Below are 22,097 nucleotides of genomic sequence, written 5' to 3'. Positions count from 1 at the left end.
TTTGAAATTCTACCAATTAATTTACTGTAGCACACAAAATACAGCTCTTTTAGCCTAAGTATTGTATGAATTCCACAAGCTTTCACCAATACCTTTGTTTTTTTTATGTGTGAATCTAATTTTTGCAATGAATCTAAAAAAAATTAATATCACAAATCTAAATTGTGTATCTTAATGCTGCTTACAACAAATAGTTTAATTTGGAAATAGTTAAATATTGAAAATATTGTACTCCCTTTTTGTTATAGCATAATTTTAATATTTTTATGGAAATCTAGTAATTTTTTAAAAGTTTAATACTGTATCACTATAAGTAATAAAAAAAAGACATATTCTCAAATAATTTAACATTGCTTTACCAAATTATTACCGTTATGTAAGCTGTACAAAATCAACATAATAATAAATACTGTAAAACCTATAGATTTGAAGCCCAATGGGCTTAATCTCGAAAAGAAGCCCATCTCGAATTGAAGCCCACCTCTTCAGTTTGCAAATTTAGCCTCTAAAGAAACCCATGGGCTTTTCAAGATAGCATAGGCTTCTTTACGAGATAGTAGTGTACGTACAATGTACATGAATTTCAAAGAAACAAAATAATTAAAAACATGCTTGGTTTGCAGTATACAGTAACATCACAGTGGCCCTATTTATAATTGTTTTATAGTACTACTTCCTAGAACTTACAGCATTCATTCTCAAAAGGCCTTAAATTTAAGGTTTTACAGTATACAGTACTGTACTAAAATATGTTGTATTACTTAAAATTTGTTAACTCTTGCAGAGACTGGCTCGGTAAGCAATACAGGGGTCACAAGTTAGAAGAAGCCACTTCCTGAAGATGTAGTTAAATAGACTTTCTTAAAACTTCTAATTATATTTTGATGTGCATGGTAATACCAATTGCAAACTGACTCCAGATTATAAATTTGCGGAAAATTGGTTAGTTTCCGGAAGATTTTTGCTTACTTGTTGGAGTGCATCCTGGTTTCTATATCGCAGCTTGCAGGCGACTTGGGACATCTAACGTTCAATAGCATTAGCTTTAGCTGGCAGTTAATACCAGATTTATCAAGATTTGTCAAATAAGAAAATAACAGATACTGTACACTTTTTTGCCACTGTTACTGAATCTAAACACAGGTAATACACTTTGAAATTAAACAATATAATGTCTTTTCTTAAATATCATAGTCATCATCCTCATCACCAAATCCCTCAAACTCGATAACAGCATCTTCACATTCATCATTAAATACAACCCATGTCAAATCGTTTTCCAACTCTTTTTTTGGTAGTGTGAGCTCACTACAACCCTTTATTTCACTATTCTGTGATCCATCCAATGCATTTGAAATGCCACATCTCAAAAACACTTGGCTTAATTCTTTTTCTGATATGGATTCCCAGGCCTCGCTGATCCAGTTTATCACTTGATATCGTGATGGAGCCTTTAAGCTCCCATCAAAGGTCCTTTCCTTATTAGTCGACAGCCAAGCCTTCCAAAGTTCATAAAACTTTTTCTTAAATGGCACATTTATACAGGCATCTATCCATTGGGAAACATTAGTACAAGCACCAGGTATGCAAACTGTTTCTATGTTCAATTTTTTTAGAATTTCACATGTTTTAGTAAAGTTATAAGTATTGTGTCGGTTCAAAATTAACAACAATGGGTCAGTTTCATCAAAATCTCGTAACACATTCAGTATACTGCCTAACCATTGGCCGTGCATCCGTCCATTAGAGGAAGCTCCTACTCTAATATTAACTGGCATGCAAAATGGAGATTTAACAGGTGGAGATATATCTCCATTTTGTTTCTTGAAGACAATACATGCTGGTAACTTATGGCCATCAGCACAAACACAAAAACAGACTGTGAATCCTCTCTTCCATAATAAACTTTCTCCAGTATCTCCTGTTGTTGGTACCTGTATTAACTTTTCTCCAACAGCATTTGTTGGTGGTCTCAGAATTAACTCTTCTCTACAGTCATTTGTCAGTGACATCTGTACACTGACATTTGTTGGTGGTCCATGTATTAACTCTTCTCTACAGTCATTTGTCAGTGGCATCTGTACAAGCTCCTCTTCACTGACATTTGTTGGTGATCCCTGAAAAAACTCTTCTCTGCTATCATTCATCAGTGGCATCCGTACGAGCTCCTCTTCACTGATATTTGTTGATGATCCCTGTAATAACTCTTCTCTGCTATCATTCATGTGTGGCACCTGTATAAGCTCTTTTCCACTGATATCTGTTGGTGGTCCATGCATTACCTTTTCTTTACTTACATGTATGATGTCACTTGTACTATCAAACCTAACAACTATTTGGTGCATAGTTAATATATGGAAGTTTTTTATATCATGTTCTTTTCGCTTGTTGATTATTTCCTTTTGGAATTGGATCATCTGCTGCTGGGAATCATTACAAAAATGTTCATTGGTTCCCAATTGTATGGCAACATTTGACCGTTTTTTCCATCTCGACAACCATCCACTTGATGCATTGAAATTATAAATGTTGAGTTGGTTGGCTAATTCACAGGCTTTACTCTGCAGCATAATATTAGTAACCTGTATTCTACGTTTACGCTGTTGGTCTAAGAAAAGTAGAAGCTTGTAGTCCAATTCATAGCTCAGTGGCTTTTTACCGCTATGCATCTTTTTCTTTTTACTCAATCCTGATGTACTACTAAGAAGCAATAACTCTTCGTAATTTCGGTCCCACTCACGAATACGTTTCCTGTCGCATCCAAACAGCATGGCTGTTGATGATTGGCTCGACTTATTTTCCCTATGCCACTGTATAATATCAACTTTTTCCTGCATTGTCCAGGACCTTCTTTTGAAAGATGAATTCTCTAACTTCCTTTCAGGAACCTTTTCAGGAGATTCTTTCTTAGTCTTTCCTCCCACAATTTTTTTGAGAGACTGTTTCTTCTTGCCAGATATCTTGCTTAATGCTCAGTTAAGAAAATGAACATTTCAGGAACAAATTCTAAATCTAGCTCCAATTTAATCACTTAATTGACTATTTATAAACAGGAACAACATTTATCATCATGAACTTAATATGAATGGTCATGCAATTATCAGTTAACATTAAAAATCTTCTTGCCAGACATCTTGCTAAATGCTCATTAAAGAAAATGAACATCCCCAATTCTAAATATTAAAACTGGATTATACATTCTTAGTACATGCTGAAACATTGTGATAGATGTAGACATCCCCTTTTCTTTACATATTTTTTAAAAGCTTAATTGACTTTTTGGGTGTCAAAATTTTGGGTAAACATTGTCACTTTATTATATTGTATTCTGTTATTTAGTGAACATACACCTTTGTATCAGCGGCTCTCACTGAAGTAGTCCATTCCACATACAAATAGTCTGCTACCTTCCACTGAACTGTACTAACATACTTTGAACAATGAATACTCGCATGTGTTGCTTTCGTAGTGTGAAAACTCCTCGTTTTGCCCTTGTAAGACAACTAAAAGGATGGTGCTACAATATATTTCTTGTTGAATTGTGCAGGTGCAGGTCATAACATTTTTAAAATATAATATAGGATAGTCTGCACATGCAATTTATAATGAAAACACAACTTCTTATAAACGAACGATTCCAACAGGAAAACAATGTTGTGTTGCTCATAAAATTGAATGCAATACGTGTGGGAAATATTTACTGGTAAACCCAGCAATAATCAAAGGACAGACAAATCAATGAGTGGACATACTTTCAGCAGATGCTAAATGACTGGCCATATATTGAGAAAAAATTGGAGTAATAACTAAAAATAAATATATCCAATATAAAAATTAAAGAAGCAATTTAAAATAATGTGAATCACCACCACTGAGCAACAAGCTACCATCCATACTGTATAGCCTCTTTTCATTGGATACCACCAGCACTGGTTAAGTGACAAATTCAGCCCCAATTCAAGATACCCTAATTTCGAAACACTACCTTACTTAGAAAAATAAGAGACACAAAAACCAAATTTGGTCTGGAAGTAGTATTAACAAATGGTGTATGTTTCATGTCGAAAATTAGGCTCTATCAAAGTCATAAATCTCCTAGAATATTGGTATGACTAATAATAATGGAAATTCTGTCTCACCCAAAACCTGTTCAGAACCATATGGGATTTTTTTTTTTTTTTTTTTTAAACCACATATGGGGCAAGGATTGCCAATATAGTAAACCTTATCACTGTCCTACTCATGTAGCAATCCCTTTCAAAAGAAATAATGCACTACATAAATGACTTAATAAGGATTAGGTAGGTATTTGTACTGTTTTTGGTTGTGATAAAAAATGAAAATAAAAATATCAAGGCACTTGATACAATAAGCAGTTTCCAAAAACATGAAAGCATCAACAAAACACCAAGAAATGTGTCTTTGGGTTATTTGAAAGAGTTGACAGAACTAAAAATGGAATAAACACCAAAATCAACAAGCATATTTTTGTGCTGTATGACAACTGAGGAATGGCAGTGAACAAAAATAACTCTTGTAAATTTCAGAAAAGCCTTCAACTTGGTCAATCAAAAAAGCATCCCACACAAAATAAAATAAAATTTATTCAGATCTTGTTTGAAGATCAAGTGAATTTATGACAAGTTGCCCTAAAAATATAGAAATCTTAAAATAGTTTAAATTGTCTTCAAAAGGTTTGAATTTGAAGAATTTAAAAAGCATTTTACATTTTTCTGGCCGCTCTCATCGTACAACTAGAGACACCATACATACGTTGGTGTTCTATGAACTACATTATGGTTTATAATCAAGAAAATGTGATTGACACCAAAAACACAGGTATTTTGGAAGATACTGTAAGCACCAACTTTCTATTAATCATATAAGTAGCAGACTTTACATCAGGATTTCTACTACAGCAGTACTGATGAGACTCACATTGTCAGGCATACATCAAAATCATCAGCAATTAAAATATCAAAATTGTATTTAATTATTAACTACAATCAATAATACAATGCACCTCAAGACTTTCTTTGAATAGTACATAAAATCAAACAATCAATTCTTAGACATGCAGATTTTTATCATCACCATTAGTATGAATAATACAGATCATGTGAAACAAAATATTATAAAAAGGATACGCAACAATGAAATTCCTGATATCAGCTAAGGTATGAGAGTGATTGAATTTTCCAACTAACCTGTAAAGAAAATAAAACAAAACCCAAATATGAAATATGGTTCCTATATTCTCTGCCAGGCTATAATTTCAAGCACTTAGTGTCATTTAATGGTTTCAATCTATGCATTTAATATAGAAACATTTGATATTTTTCCATGAGATTTCAATGTTGTATTGAATGTTGCAGGGATTTTGCAGATTTTATCACTGAAAACAGTTGCATGAAAACATAGTGAACAACCTTCTCCTGTATTTACATAAGCTTCTTTTGAACCTCATGTAAACAACTTGATAAAGTATACAATACTTTCCAAAAATACATGCCAATTATATGTATTACAGTATTATTATATAGACATGGGCTTTGCAAGTGAGTACACATTCATCAAAGATAGTAACTAAGCCAGCCAATATAGATTCATTGTTCACTCCTACCACTATTTCTGTTAATTATATTACTGTATATTTATTAGACTATGCTACAGACTTCATATATACTGTATTTATATTTATTCTATACTGCTGTTCCATACATATTATGATCCTATCATGGTGTTTTACTATATTTTGATTTTTCATTTTCTGTGTATATTCTGAATTTTGACCAATATACTATTTGTTTAGAATCCATCCCCATGCAGTCGGCATACTGTGGGAATGTCTGTACCTGATTTCTCATTAGAAACTGTTTATTTGTCAAAGTTATTGTTTTTGCTAATGATCACTCATTGCTTTAGAAAAATTTACTAAGATCACTGTTTTTTTATATATATTTCTCATTAAGTTTTAGTACCGCCCATACACTGTTGATAGGCCAAATTAGTTTCATATATATATATAGTATATACAGTATATATATATATACAGTATATAAATATAGTGCACCCTCCAATTCGAGACCCCTCTAATTGGAGACCCAAATAACAATCTTTAAGGGATGGTAACAATATTTTTGTACTTCGTGTACTGCGGTTTTCTTATTGTTACCCTCGGTAGCCGCGTAAACGATGTTACTGCAATTTCGTTTATGCAAGCCCACACTGTTTTCGGTAATTCCTTTAATAACAAATTGAATAATGACTGTTGACTGAGCAGTTAAGCATGACGATAGTAACCACCGAGATACGGCTCATTGGTTTTGACAATAACAATGCCTATACAGCAAAGGATATTACCATAATAATATGCTATGTGTTGTAAAAAAAAAAAAAATGCACCGTCCACGGTTTTAACTTTTAAATATGTTAGCGAGGTTTTTGATATTTACACCGCTGTCGGTAAAAATTATAGTATATTATTGAATAATGACTGTTGACTGAGCAGTTAAGCATGACGATAGTAACCACCGAGATACGGCTCATTGGTTTTGACGATAACAATGCCTATACAGCAAAGAATACTACCATAATAATATGCTATGTGTTGTAAAAAAAAAAAAATGCACCGTTCACGGTTTTAACTTTTAAATATGTTGGCGAGGTTTTTGATATTTACACCGCTGTCGGCAAAACTATAGTATATTATTGAATAATGACTGTTGACTGAGCAGTTAAGCATGACGATAGTAACCAAGACACGGCTCATTGGTTTTGACGATAACAATGCCTATAAAGCAAAGAATACTACCATAATATTACGCTATGTGTTGTAAAAAAAAAAAAAATGCACCGTCCACGGATTTAAATTTAAATATGTTGGCGAGGTTTTTGACATTTACACCGCTGTCGGCAAAACTATAGTATATTATTGAATAATGACTGTTGACTGAGCAGTTAAGCATGACGATAGTAACCACCGAGATACGGCTCATTGGTTTTGACGATAACAATGCCTATACAGCAAAGAATACTACCATAATAATATGCTATGTGTTGTAAAAAAAAAAAAATGCACCGTTCACGGTTTTAACTTTTAAATATGTTGGCGAGGTTTTTGATATTTACACCGCTGTCGGCAAAACTATAGTATATTATTGAATAATGACTGTTGACTGAGCAGTTAAGCATGACGATAGTAACCACCGAGATACGGCTCATTGGTTTTGACGATAACAATGCCTATACAGCAAAGAATACTACCATAATAATATGCTATGTGTTGTAAAAAAAAAAAAAAATGCACCGTCCACGGTTTTAACTTTTAAATATGTTGGCGAGGTTTTTGATATTTACACCGCTGTCGGCAAAACTATAGTAAGTAAATAATTTGCTACTATAATAAAGTACAATTCTTCTCTGGTGTAAACACACAGACAGATCAAGGAGGTATACCTCCTTGGACAGATTGTGTGCAGTGCAGGATTGTTGTATTTCATCATAGAACATTTGCATAGTATATTAGTACTGTATTTATAAAACTTTATTATATCATCCTAATCAGCCTGAGAACGTTCACAAGAAAAATTCCCAGTCAGGAAGCCCTGAAAACTTTTCCCATAGCCTAATTTTATTTTTAGCTACAGTTCGTTCTTTCAGGTGCATTCCAAAGTCCAGACCAAGCGATCAACAGAGATAGCAGTGTTAGTTATTGAATCTATTGCTCACACTCATCCGACTGTTGAAACACATGTTTCCATTGCATGGCTGACTTTCACAAAGAGACTGATGAAGTCCACCGTGTGGACGATAGCTAGAGAATAAATATTATATTGTTAGTCTCAAAAGTGCTGTTGTCTTTATTTTACATAATCATATTGAGAAACTCCATAGACTACGATAACGTGTTTTTATGTATACCCTTGCATATATAAAAATTTTACATGGGGGACCTGATGGTGGACACAGATTTTGAGTGCGGGATAGAGAATGAAGTAGGTCTAAATGGCCTACTCCCTGGCCTACTGTGTAAAGCAGAATGATTTTGCAAAAGCATCTAGGCGGAGGAGAAAACATTTGATTGATGATTGTAAACCATGGAATTGTGTGATTGATAATTTCTATATATTATTTTTCTATTTAAGAAAGATTTCAAGGCGGGCGTAGAAAAAAAAAATTTTTTTTTAATCTGAAACTTATGGTGCCACTTTATTGCCTAATTGCACTTGTCAATTTTATTTATTTTATTTTAAAAAGTCTTGCCTAAATCATTCTGTAAACCGGGCTAAAAACATGGTTTCACAAATTAATTAGCTGTTGATTGTATTGCTCACACCCCCACCCTTCCACAGTTCGGAAGAGAAGCACATGTTCTGTTGTGCTGTTGCATCGCTGAAATGATAAGACTCTATCATTAAAATGCAAGGTAAAATAATATCATTATTTTCAAAAACAAAGATTTTCAAATGTAAATGTAGTAATCAAACTAAATCAATTAAAATTTCTTAAAAGACACTTATATGTGGCTAAATTTCTATTATATTTTTTTTAATTGCACATGAAATTTTCTACTGTAGTTGTTGATTATTGTTGCTATACAGGGCCTATTTAGTTGACTTCAAACGTCCTTTTCGATGCAGCAGAGAATGGGATACACTGCATGCTGGTACCATGTGTTTATAGATGTGATGAAAATGTTGTTTTAGAGAACAGTGATTGAGAAATAATTATATTTTGTATGCATGCTTTTCAGTTTATATGTACCAAGGGTGGTCCACGAACCCCTTAAAAAGAGGGATAGAAGAGTAATACAAAAAAATAAACAGGAGAGCAAAATCTCCAAACTAGGGTAATTTTCGATTTTATTAAATGTTCTCCCCGTGTCTATGGAAACATCACCCCAACCCAGTTCAGCGCTTCGCACATCACATTCCCCCAGAATGGACCTCCATGATAGTAGTTCATGGAACTAGCGAAAAATATCTAATTTAAAAATAAAATAAAAATATATAATTTGCACATGTGCAACTAGATGTTATACTCGGACTGGATAGCTCATAACTGAATCAATAAACAGCATAACATTGATCGTCATACCAACAAAAGACATGATGAACGTTCCTAAAATTAAAAAGGTGAACATAAATATAATACAAAGAAAGCAGTTAAAACTGTACTTTATTATTTTCATAAACATAGGCTAACAATTCTTCGTCTGTACTTGTGACATACTTCTGTCCTTGCTTCACAGTATATTTGTGTTGGCGGCATACAAAGACGTTGAGATTGACCTTTTTTGGCTAGCAGCCAGTTTTGTCGAAATTCTCAAGTCAAAATGAACATGAGTGAATTATGTCATGCAACTGGGTTAGAAACCAAAGTTTAGAAAAGAACAAAATGTGTGGGATTTTCGTAGAAAAACCCAACGGCAGATGATAAATTTACGACAAAACTCTGTATCAAAATTGGTAGATTTGCGGAAGACGATATTGTAATTAGTCAAGGATATCAAACAGCATGCTCACTCTATTTTATTAACATTTTAATGCTTCTGTGAAAAAGACCACTCCTACCTAATTAACGAAAGGGCTTACGTAGTGCTGCGTATACCGCGGTGTACTTCAGTACACGAAGTACAATAAAATTGGCACCATCCCTAACCTTTTAACACAAAGCTAGCCCTCTAATTGGAGACCAACTCCGAGACACCACAAATGTTAATGGTGGTCCCGAATTGGAGGGTGAAATGTATAAAATTGACTTACCTAGATCCATCAGCTAATCTTAATTGGATATTTGTCTGTGGTTGAGATGTATCTACTTGAATCGTTTGCTGCCCTAAAGAACCACTGCTGGCTGCAGCTGCCACAGGTTTAGCAGATGAAACAACAGTAGGAGCTGGGCTGTAGTTAATTAATAACATGTAATTTCTTTTTTTTTTTTTTACAATTAAAAAGTATATAGTAGTACTAAAAAACAGTAACCATTATGAAATTGTGAAGCCAACTTTTCAGTAAACATCATAGCACAGGGCAAAGGATACTCCCTTCCTAAACCCTGACATTAGCTTTTAGATAATATGAAGCCATTGACAACAGACTGTTTTATCTGTGATGTTATCGAGCTTGTATATCGACATTGTATGCCAACGGAAGACAATTTTAAGTGTGATTTTAAGTCAGAAAACAGGAAGAAACAACAGAACCAGAGCCTTGCAGGTGCCAATGTTCCTATGCATGATACATGACTTAACCCACCATATTTTCTGATTAAGTCATCATAGATTACATAATCAGAAAATATGGTTGGGTCAAATTTGTGTGGTGGTTGAAAAATTCAGGGGGTCTTTATGGCCCAAAATAATGATTTTAGACCACATTGGTAATTTAATTTGATAGGCAAATTATAGTAATATTTTTAGCAAATTTCTTTGAAAAAATTTCGTAGGCCTAGGGCCTAGGCTAGGCCTAGCTAGGTATACGGTATTTTCATTTTACAGTAGTTTGGAACAATATCGGGAGTGGGAGAGCTGGCAGTGGCCTACTAGACTACAATTTATTTGAAAATAGCTTGGGCACGATCATCCACACCAGCTGGGCCCGATCGTCTGTCACCCAAAGTTTTCATCAAGATGATCAAGAACGTACACGATCTAGGCCCTAGGCTAGGCCTAGCATTGCTGCCGTCAAAGAAAGCGACCCACGCGGTACATTCTTAAATTTTACCCACATTATTTAAATGTATTAGACGACAACACGATATCACTGATTAAAGGATCTACCACCCTCGCAGTAATAACTGTACTAAACTAGGCCTAGCCTAGGCCTCATGTTTTTGTGGAAAGCCTAAGCTAGAGAGTCGTTATGTACCCGACAGTCGGCCGCCTTTATATCTTCACTTGTCTTCAGTTTGCATTCAAAGGGTACACTGCTGCATAGCCAACTGCCGGGGATATAGTACCTTCATATGACTACTCATACAACAACAAAAAACATCGCATGGAGGTAGCGAAAAATGGAGATCTAAATGAAAAAAACGATGTATTTCAGCAAGTATTAAAACCTTTTTTTTATTTAGGCCTTCTTCAAAATGCCTATGCCTACTGCAGTTGATTTTTTTTTGCCACAAAACCAAAATAGTTTCATCCATGCCGACTTGCCGATTGGTTAGCATGAGCCCTGACTGAACACTGCAGAAACTTCACATCAAACTTTGCATCACGAGGTAAAACAAAATGTCGCAAAAACTTTTCTTTGACGCATGCGCATTTGCATAAATGTCTACACGCAAACGCACACTACACACAGGAAAAACAGTGAAGAGTGATTACAATAGTTCTTATTGCATACATGCATAGGAACTAAAAATTGTTGTGTTTGCTGTCTTTTTCATAAAAAGAAAGAAATTTAACTCAATTAATGATGGTAACCTACCTCCCTAACATATGGCCAGTGCCTGAAAATGCTTTAACCTTGGGCTTAGGAGCCGTGTACTCTTCCTCTCTATGGTCTTCCATATCTAAGTGCACTTCTCCACCTCTTGCTTGCTGCAGCAACTCACGAGGAATTTCCCTGTTTAAGGTAAGTATAGAACACATTCAAAAATCAAGATTTTACTGCTTCATAAACTACAGTATACGAGGCCTTTTAAGAATACATAATTAAAAATAATGCATAAAAGACTTCGTATTTGTAACAGTAAATAAGCAATAATTTTTTAACAACAAAGTTACAATACATATAGCAGAACAGTGCATGGGATGATCTGGAGATTTCACACATTTACAAAGACTACACAATGTAAAAAATTATTATTATTGAAATAATTTATTGAGGAAGTGTAAGCGTAAAATACTTTTGCCAGACGGTTGTCAGTGTTCAAAATATTTTGATCACTTTGAAGAATAGTACCATAATGTAAATCAAGACTAAATTAATAATAATGGCTGAGAATCAAGATTTAAAACTGAGTGCAAGTGATTTGGGAGTGAGACAATGCTCTGGTAAAATTTACCAACTGTGGATTCTTCCTCAAAACGAAAACCATTGGCAAAATTTTTTCTGTGCATATAGATGAAGAGCATGCTAATAATTATGATTATGATGATAGTAAGTTGAAGGAATCGAATGTACTTGGAATCACTTACAAAAGGGCCATTATATTATAATGAGGTATAATAATAATAATAATAATAATAATAACACAATGCCTACAAGGTTCCCACTTACAAACCTGGATAGAGAAAGACAATGTGGATAAATTGTCTCGCCTGAGGACACAAGCCAATGGACAGCGTAGCGTTTGAACTCCCAACATAATGTTGAGAGACCAAATTACCGCATGCGCCAACCGGAATATGAAACAAGAGAATATTTGTCACACAAAGTCTTAAAAGTGCAGGATGCATGGACTAGCTTAAACAGTAGCTTCCTTCTACCTAATGGTCACTTTGTGTTTTAGCTACCCACAGCCTTTAAAAAAAAAAAACAACTAAAAATTTTCACTTTTCAAGTAAAATATAGTTAAAATTTGCAACTTGGAAAGAAATTGTCGTACCCTTCTGAAATTTTCCAGGACCGTATATCTATAGAAATTATGTACTGTATATAAAATTTTTAACTGTCAGTGTATTACAAAGTTATTTATGACATTACAGATACCTTGTTTTACCTTGGAAACATTGAGAATTGTCAGACGCAATATCGCTACAAGTGCGACTTAATTTTTTTATTTATCACGTATGGGGAAATCATATTATTATTATGTTAATATTGCGGTGCCAAACTTTATCAGCTCAAATGCAATTCCGAGCCAAAACAGCGGATCTTCATCGGAGATACAGTATGTTGTTTTGCCCAGTAATCTTTTAGTTACATAGTTTTACCACGGAAAATCCCTAAATTTTATTAGGCTTAAAGATAAATTATGCTCATTGTTGGGACATGATATTATCTCAAAATTGACAAAAATGTGAGTTACATTGTTTTTCCCGGGAAGGCAGCACTGGGTTCATTATAGTGCAAATGAGCCAATGTGTATGCAAATTGTACGGTTTATAATCATTATCTGACTTCCGTCACCAAATATGTACGGAAACAAAACAATCAAATTTCGTATGGCAACCTTTACAGTAATACAATTGCACCTTACCCTCTGCTGATACTTCCAAGGAAGGCAGAATTTGTAGGGTCCTTGTAATCCCGTAGCTCTTCATCATTGACACTAAACCCATTTTTCCACAGCTTTATTCTACAATGCATATCTGTCTGTTCTTTTCTTACTGATCCCCCTTGTACAGTCTGGCTAGGCTCATCTTCTGTATCTCCCAGTCTGTAGCCTACCCCAGCAAAGTTCCTAGGTTTTGATGGCTGAATTGGATCACTGCCTGAAGACACTTCCTCTGCTCCATGTCTTTAAAATATAATACTTTATTGCAACTTCGATCAAATTTGAAAAATGCACAACTCAAGAAAGATATCAGCGATACAAAGAGCAGAAGCAATTGGTAACAAAAAACCCAAATATACATTTAAGAAGAGGGTCCTTCCACATCAAATCAAACAAAAATGTCTCCTAACGTCTCAGATTTGTTTCAAGTTTTCAGGAATGATTAATACTCATGAAAAATGGGCAGAAATGAATATTTTTGCTCGACGCCACTAAATTAGTGAGATACGTGCTAACAAACTTTGAGCTAATTAGCAGTAACTCAAGTATTAAACTGCCCTAAACATTGATATAAAACAGATATTTTCTTGTTATTAAACAATAATAATTAATATTATAGATTATAATGTTGAATAAAAAATATATATCGTTTTACTTCCTTTTTAACTCATGTCAGGGGCACCTTATGATGTGAATAAGCTTCCTGAAAATTTAATGTGGGAACAGAAAATCGCCAAAATTTTAAATAAATAATTATACCATCACAAATAGGAACCAGCTATATATATGTAGGGCAAAAATAATGGATGCTGTCTCAAAATTCAAATGTTTTAAAAATATACAGGAAAGCTTGTCAACTATGAATTCTGTGAATGAATACTGTGTCCTTCCAAACATTACAACAATACAGTAGAACCCCTTTCAAAGAAACACCTTCAGTCAGGACAAAAACAAGTGTCACCTTAATAGGAGTGTACCCCTATTCAGGGGACACCGACCAAAAATATGAAATTGTCCCCTTGATAGGGGTTTTTGGCATGTTTTCATACCAAGATTACATTACATTAATTTTATATTTGACATTAGAATCAGTTACAGTAGAGTTAGAACTAATTTTATAGCAATAATTTGCAATGGAATACAATTCATTTATAATATGAAATCAGCATTTTAAAATGTAATTAAAACACAATAGTTTTATATGTTCTCAATATTATTTCATGATGCAATGTTAATGACCCATATTTTTTTTAATACTGAATTTTCTATTGGATTGATGTAGTACAAATAGAGTAATGACTTAGAATTAAGGTTGCATGTTACAGTATGGATTAGAATCCTATATGAAAGTACACTAAAAACAAAACAAAAAAATAAATCCCAATGAGCATATACTTGCTAGAAAACAGCCTCTAGGATGCGACTGGCATTAGTGGGAGGAACAAAACTGAACTGAGTGTAGTTGAAGCAGGGAGAGTGGCAACAGAAAGAGTTACCTTCCATGTAGCTACCAGAAAGCTATGTCCAACTGAGAATATAAAGTACTACTACTACTATATTTTATTATTATAGATAACATTAAATAGTATTATTATGTTTGCTTTACTTTACTATAAATATGATGACACCACATACATACAGTAGTCTCCATCAAATATTTTTCATATTTTAATACTGCACAATACAATTAAAAAGATATATAATGTTGACATATTACTTACTCTTTAGCTTTTTTAAATAGGTTGTCTACAATTTCACTTGTTTTCTTTTTCTTTGGGCCAACGACTTGCTGTCCACTACAAAAAAATAACAGGCAGAATAGAAAGCTCTATTTATTACTGACATAATATAAAATTTAATTACCTATGCTGTATTTAACAAAGTTTGGCAGCCATTAAAGGCAAAATAATGTTTTTGGAATAAATATAAGCAGAGAAAGGCAGAGTTAAAATTTGCATGTTTTGCAACCATTTACAATTGTCTTGCTTCAGAAATTTTGCAGGAATATAGACATATACAAATATGATCATTATATGTAAAATAAAAAATTTGGTATATTACAAATTTATTAACACGTTGGCTGCCAGCGACGAGTACACTCGCCCACATGTCGGGGTAACATTCTAGCATTTATAACTTCTTTGTTATGCATTACAAAACCATTAGACTCAACAGCTGGTAGTTCGGGGAAGATACACCTAGGCGATAACGTACAGAGGACGTTTGTATGTTTGTTGTGTTATGCTTCTGATAGTACACTCGAGCGGCACAAGTGGGGGCACACTTTGAACATATACCAACCCATGCGAAAAGCGGACGAGATACTTGGCACTTGGCATAGTCAATAAAAAGTGCTATCACAGTGCCGTCGACAAGCTTACTCGTCCCCGAATATTTTCCCGCCAATTTATTAGACACATCATTTTGATGATATATGACTTGATAAATTTTTAAAAAGTATGTTTGTACATGTAAACTTGTTTTGGCACACGGGAAGGAACCTTAAAAAAAGGTCTGTTAGTCAACGATTTTAACATATGTTGTTTAGAGAATTGTTGCTGTTGTGCAACAAGTGTGATTGAACTTTTAAAATTTTTAATGGCAGGGGTAATTGTATGCATTATCTAACTTGTGCAGGTGCTGTAAACATTGTTGCCATCAACCATTGCATTTCCATTATTCTAGCAGTTTAAAACAATTGAGTGAAGTTGAATAACTTGATGAGTAAGATCTTGCCTTCCAACGCCAGGGCCCTGGGTCAAATTCCTGTCAGTGTTGCAGGATTTTTTTCAGCCAAAACAACTCCACTCCCTAAACCTCATATTATTAAGATTAAGTTTGTGTACAGCATGATTATGCTAATTACAAACACCCACATGGAATATTAAATTTGAGTACTCCACAAGAGAGACGCCAAGTTATCCTTCATGATTTTGGAAAGAAGTTGTTGATGTCGGTTACAGTAGCTTCAAAAGTTGGATTCCTGAACAAGTAAAACCTGAAAGGCAGCTGTGCCGGTGTAATCGTTTTGTGGTACCATGTTGTTGAACCAAAAGATTTGCCTCCTCAAATATTCCAAGCGTGATTGGACTTCTTAACAATGAGTTGATTTTACAGTGAAGATTTGTAAAGTGTCTCTTTTTGAATTTCCCCTATTTTTTTACAATTTAATGTATAAATCTGAATCGTAAATAAATTCAATTTTTAGGAGCACTGTAACTATTTATAATTTAAAGAATTGTATCTTTTTCTTGTTGACTTTCATGATTTGTTTGATGTGTTCTTTTGTAAACTTTTCATTTCAGACATGCGTTTTAATGAGAATTTTTAAACCAATTAAATTTTTTTAAATAAATAAAAAAATTTTAAAAATTCAAATTCTCCGTTAATTCCAGTAGTAGCCCTTTCATTCATTATTTCAGAGTTAAAAACATGGCATTACATTATACTAATTTGCTAGCTGTGGATGTCTTCTACTGGACTATATTGCCAAGGCTCTGTTAGAAGAGTGCTGTATACTGCCCTCCCCTTTACTCAGGGGGCCAGGGTGTCGCCCCCACGAGAGCCCATAGACATTCTGCTACTGAGCCTGGTAGATTGTTACAAACATAATACACAAAATTAAATGCAAATTTACATACCTGTGATCTGAGCCACCTGCATAGAATCGTTGTCCTTCTTCTTCCTCTTCATTGTTCTGATTTTTCTTCATGTCACTGACTGTCACGACTCTAGAGCTAATATCAATATTAATTTAAAAAGTATTTTAATATATTCTGTATTAAACTAATGCCTGAATACCACCCCTTCACTACGCTACTGATACATATAGTTCCTTCAAGCACTGTTTCTACCATTATTTGACTACATAGATACTACAGTGCTATATTTGCTGCAATAATGATTCTACATACAACATTTAGAATCAGGGAACATTTGGTAACTCACAAAAATCATAGTGATAAAAATATAGTTTTATTTAAACATCAGAAATTGTAATAATTTCAATAATTTGTCTCGCATTTAGCCATAAGAAAAACAAGCTATCAGTGCCATATTTACCTGCTTGCCTTTGGTGGTGGGGCATTTACAGATGGACTAGATATAGGTGGAGTGACATCTACAATATCAAGGCTCGAGCGTGCCTCCGTGGCAGGCACTTCTACTACGTCCATGGCGCCATCATCTTCCTCATAGAAACTTGCAAGAGCGATCTGTAGCATTAAAGATACCATCTGTGATAAATACTAAAACCCTTAAAAATTAAGTAAAATAATATAAACTGCTTAGTTCAAATGAACTAGAAATATTCCTTTTATGATGTACAATAAAAGCAACCTCCCTAAGTGTTGTAGGGAATTGGTTAGTAGGCCTAACATAAGTTGTTTTACAATGGATGGTATCAAGTTTTGTTAACAAAATGTTAAATAGCGTGTTTAAATATCAACTGTTTTAGCTTACGCCTTAGGGAATTGATTTCACCTGGCCGAAGGATTGATTAAGTAGAAATCGGTATTCCACCCGGCCCGATTTTATGTTTTATAGTATTTTTATATCTGTCCTTTTTATATTTTTGTATTTACTGTTGAGGGCCTCTTTGAGCCAGCTTCGCTGTAAGAGCCCCCTCGTGAAATATTGTTGAATAAATAAATAAATAAATAAATAAATAAATAACAAATCAGCATCAAAAATGTGATAATGTAACCTTTGGAAAAAATAATAATAATAATTCCATTCTTCTATAGCGCATTCCACAAAAAGCCTCAATGTTCTTTACAAGAAAGGAAAAACAAGCAGTAAATAATTTGGACTTAAACTACGGTACTTAAACTAAAACCATTAATGTAAATATTAAAGAGCAGTGGACCCAAAACACTACCCTGTGGCACTTCGCTAATTACTGGCTGCCAATTAGATTTCGTTCCGTTCACTACCACTCTCTGTCTATGTGTTGTCAAAAATGCTTTGACCCAGTTCAACAGGTCTCCATCAATACCGTATGAATTAAGTTTTGTTAAAAGCCTTTTATGCCGGACACTGTCAAAGGCTTTTTAAAGCAAAGTAGATGCAGTTGAAACTGTGACCTTCTTCCATAGTTTAGACCACTTTTTGCCAACCTCAAGTAACTGAGTTGTGCATGAATGACCTGATCTAAAAACATGCTGATGATCTGAAAATAAATTATTTCTTACATTATGTACCATGATCGCATCTCTTATAAATGATTCCATTGTTTTATTCATTTTCATTCAAGGATTTTATTCAACAACAAAAGAATTTACATTGTAGCCAATGGCTAAATTGAGTAAAATTTCACAAAGAATTTTACAAAGAATAGAAGTTTGACTCACTGGCCTGTAATTTAATGGATCACTTTTATTTCCTTTTTTGAAAATAGGGACCACATTGCTCTACTCCATGATTTCAGCATACCTCCTTCCATCAGTAATTTTGTAAAGATGTCCTTTAATAAAATGCCAATTACGTCACTTGTCTCTCTAAAAACTCTGGAATTTATATGATTTACAGATGTCTGATATATTTAATAATTTCCTCAGATGAAAATTCTACAGTTGAAATTGTTGAGTCTGTAGACCTACTTGGTAACGTTGGAATATTTGATCAGTTTTCATTTGTAGACACAGAGACGAAGAACATATTGAACAGCTGTGCTTTCTCTTTGTCACAGATTACCACTCACCATTTGAATTCTTCAGATTTGGAATTCCTAATCTCACTTTTGATTTGCTTCTGACAAATTTCCAAAAACTTTTGGGTTTACCTTGATTTCTCTAGCTAGCAAGGTTTCTAGCATTGATGTACTCAGCCGAAGTTCGATAATCTTCTTTCTTCTGGTATCTGTTCCACTTTGTGTGTTTCTCATTAATAGCCATCTTTATTTTTGCATGCATCCACTGTTTCTTGTCTATTTTTTTCCTTGTTTGCAAAGGTACACAGTCCCTCACACAGTCATTTATGACTTTCTCAAATTCCTTGCAAAATTCAACACCTGTCATATTTCTAAAAATATTAGCCAAGTCAATTTTGTTCATCTTCTTCTCATATTATTGTAGTTGGCCTTGTAAAAATTTCTGATTTGAACCGTGTCCTTACAGACTTGATCACCTACCAGTAATTCGATGGATAGTACTGCATGGTCGCTCTTTCCGAGAGGGGGTGTGATACTTAACTCCTCAACAATAAATTCTTCCTTTGTAAAAAAAAAGATCCAATAAGCTGGATTCCTGCCCAATTCGAAATCTAGTAGGGCTTTTTACGTGCTGGAACCAAAATAAATCATTAATTAAATCAAGAAAAGCACTGCCTTCGCCAATAACCTTGTACTCGTTACCACTGAGTTGTTCCGATCAATAAGCTTATAATTAAAGTCTCCACACACAACCATGTATTCAGCCTTATACTGGTATGCCATGTTACAAATCTCTATTTGGACTTCGATAATACAGCCTGCCACTAACTTTGCATTATTCCCTATAGAAACCTCTACCAATACCGACTCTTCAAAATCATCAAACTCCACGACACCTCTTTTCATAATTTTTGGTAGAAATAACTGATAACCTTCTGTGTTAAACTCCTCAGACTGAATTTCAAACTGAAAATTTTTTGGTAACATCTCACATAGCATAACAATATCTGGATCATGTACTATGATTCTTGCAGTTAACTCCTCGCATTTGTTCAACAAAGAATCAGAATTGGTATAAAGAAACTTAAAAGACTTTTTTATTTGTAGAAGAGTAAAGAAAACTAAGATACCATCACCTGCATGGTAATTTTTCTTCTTTTGTGCTTCTTGGGAACTGATTTATAAATCTTGGGGCACAAAAACAAGCTTTAACTACCTTTCCATTTCTGATGACTACAATACAGACAGAAATTATCGCTTCGTATCTGCGCGTAACCTCTTGTAATCTGCTCGTCTATATTTTAAACGTAGCTACAAACCACTAAGAAGGTTATTGTTATTTTAATTAGCTTTGCAATGATCGTAGGCTGGATCGTCAGTCTGATAAACAATGCATAAACAATATTGTTTTGTTATTTCCTAACTTATAATAGATCGATCATGATTTAAAACCGTATTTAGCTAGTCTAGCTACTGTAGGTAACCTACAGTAGGCCTGTAGTGGTGGGCCTTCAGTATGTTCGAATTTCGATGTCATTTACGGCCTACATTTCCCCTAAAAGAGGAGGAGAGCAGACAGTAGTTATACTGGTTAACTTTTAACTAATGAAACTATAGAAATCACTATCTTGCCGAATTAAGGCTAGTCATGCTAGACCACATTTTCTTCGCTTTTTACTCACCGTCACTCACAGCTTTTCAACATTTGCCACGAGGTTAACCTTTAACACACTTTATTGTGTTCTGATTGGCGCGCGCGCTGTCCGATGCTGGATTTTCGAGGTTGACAAGATGAACTGGCTCGCCAAGTTTTATTTTCCATTGGAGTTTCCATGTGACATTTGGTAATTTTACAATCAACGGACGTTAACTTTCCTTTATATTCTTACTTAAATAAAGACTACAAAATATTATTTGATGAACAATCTTTTCACATGTGTAATGTTATTGAGGACATCATTTTTTAACAGTTAAAATCTTGTAAAATAATTGTAAATAAAATATAGGCTAGGCCCTAGGCTAATTAATTAAAAAAATAATACAAGTTCAGTATAAAACAAGTTCCTGTCGTGGACACTGAGTGGAAGTCAAGTGTACGTTTTCCTTATTGAAAAACAGCTCCATACTTTAAATTAACAGTCTAAACTTGTGCTTGTCATTCACAAATTATCAAGCAATACATTGTTTATTCCAGTAAGCTACAATAGTCTTTCTGCACATACAAATAAACAACAGGTTTTTGCTTCGTAGATTCGCTTCGTAGCCTTGCTTATTTATTTATTTATTTCATTTATTAAGCGCTATCTTACATAGCGCTTTGACAAAAAGACATCAACATTACAAGCTTAGATTGTTTATATCAGGCTCTGATGTATCTACGAAGCATGCACGCAGAAAAAATTGCAATACTTTCCGGCGGTAAGTCGTTTTCCACACTTAATTCTCTCCTTTTTAACTCTTCCCTTAAAACTTTATACAACTGTCTCTCGGAACGTGTCCTGTCTCTAGAAACACCTATGTCTGATGAATTGGTCTGTCTCCACTTAGTCATGAATTGCTGACATATTTCTGACTTCTCAAAAACTACTTTTTAGGGTCTGTGCCCTACTTCTTTCTTCTTTCCTTAAAACGATAGCAGGTTATCTCTAACATTAACCTCATCCTCCTTCTTCCTAACATGGCCATCTTGATCTTTAGACTCTGGAATTCCAAAAAAAAATGACATTGCTCTTCCTGCACTCTTGTTCTTTGATTTCCTCTAAGCATAATCTAACCGATTCTGGAGTACAATTGCTACCCCGTAATTCATAAAACCGATCTGTGCAATGCTTCACATCTATTAAAACTTTAAGGTCAATTGACTGTCAATGAAGTTTTGAATTGAATATTTTAATAGCGACAAATGTTTAAATGTATAGGTCTGATATGCCAGACATATATTAAATGTCTCCCCCACCCCAGCAGTTGGTCCACCTTTACACACCCCTACACCAACCTCCTCCACTGCAATCTTATATGGCCTTGCTGTACAGTGCAAAAAAACCTACATAATATCGCATGTACGATACATTGTTTTCCTGAATAAATTTTACACTAGGGCCTATATGTTTTAAAAATTAACACTGATTTAATCTACTTTCAATGGGGTGAGTGAGGTGGTGGGGTGCAGGTCAACTCGGCCACAAGTCAACTCGGCCACAGTCAACTCGGCCACAAGTCAACTCGGCCACAAATCAACTCGGCCACAAAAAGTTCGGCTGCAGTCAACTCGGCCACA

General features: G+C 34.3%; 1 protein-coding gene across 1 annotated transcript in view; it reads right to left on the bottom strand.

Moving 5' to 3' along the window:
* LOC117112790 overlaps nt 1–22,097 on the bottom strand; it is a 24,130-nt gene continuing 2,033 nt past the window's right edge. The window contains exons 2-9 of the mRNA XM_033255960.1: nt 17,233–17,384; nt 16,812–16,907; nt 14,892–14,966; nt 13,153–13,413; nt 11,436–11,573; nt 9,768–9,905; nt 5,148–5,207; nt 1–2,964 (exon numbers count right to left, since the gene is read on the bottom strand). Of these exons, the coding sequence (XP_033111851.1) occupies nt 1,182–2,964; nt 5,148–5,207; nt 9,768–9,905; nt 11,436–11,573; nt 13,153–13,413; nt 14,892–14,966; nt 16,812–16,907; nt 17,233–17,384 (2,703 nt within the window). The 3' untranslated portion in view covers nt 1–1,181. The remainder of the gene's footprint in view (nt 2,965–5,147; nt 5,208–9,767; nt 9,906–11,435; nt 11,574–13,152; nt 13,414–14,891; nt 14,967–16,811; nt 16,908–17,232; nt 17,385–22,097) is intronic.

The sequence above is a fragment of the Anneissia japonica genome, unplaced genomic scaffold (genome assembly GCF_011630105.1).
Source record: "Anneissia japonica isolate Jap-2015-1 unplaced genomic scaffold, ASM1163010v1 scaffold172582_len1462937_cov174, whole genome shotgun sequence".
In the NCBI taxonomy this organism is placed as follows: Eukaryota; Metazoa; Echinodermata; class Crinoidea; order Comatulida; family Comatulidae; genus Anneissia; species Anneissia japonica.
The sequence above is the reverse complement of the archived record's forward strand: the minus strand, read 5'-3'. Positions and strand labels throughout refer to the sequence as shown.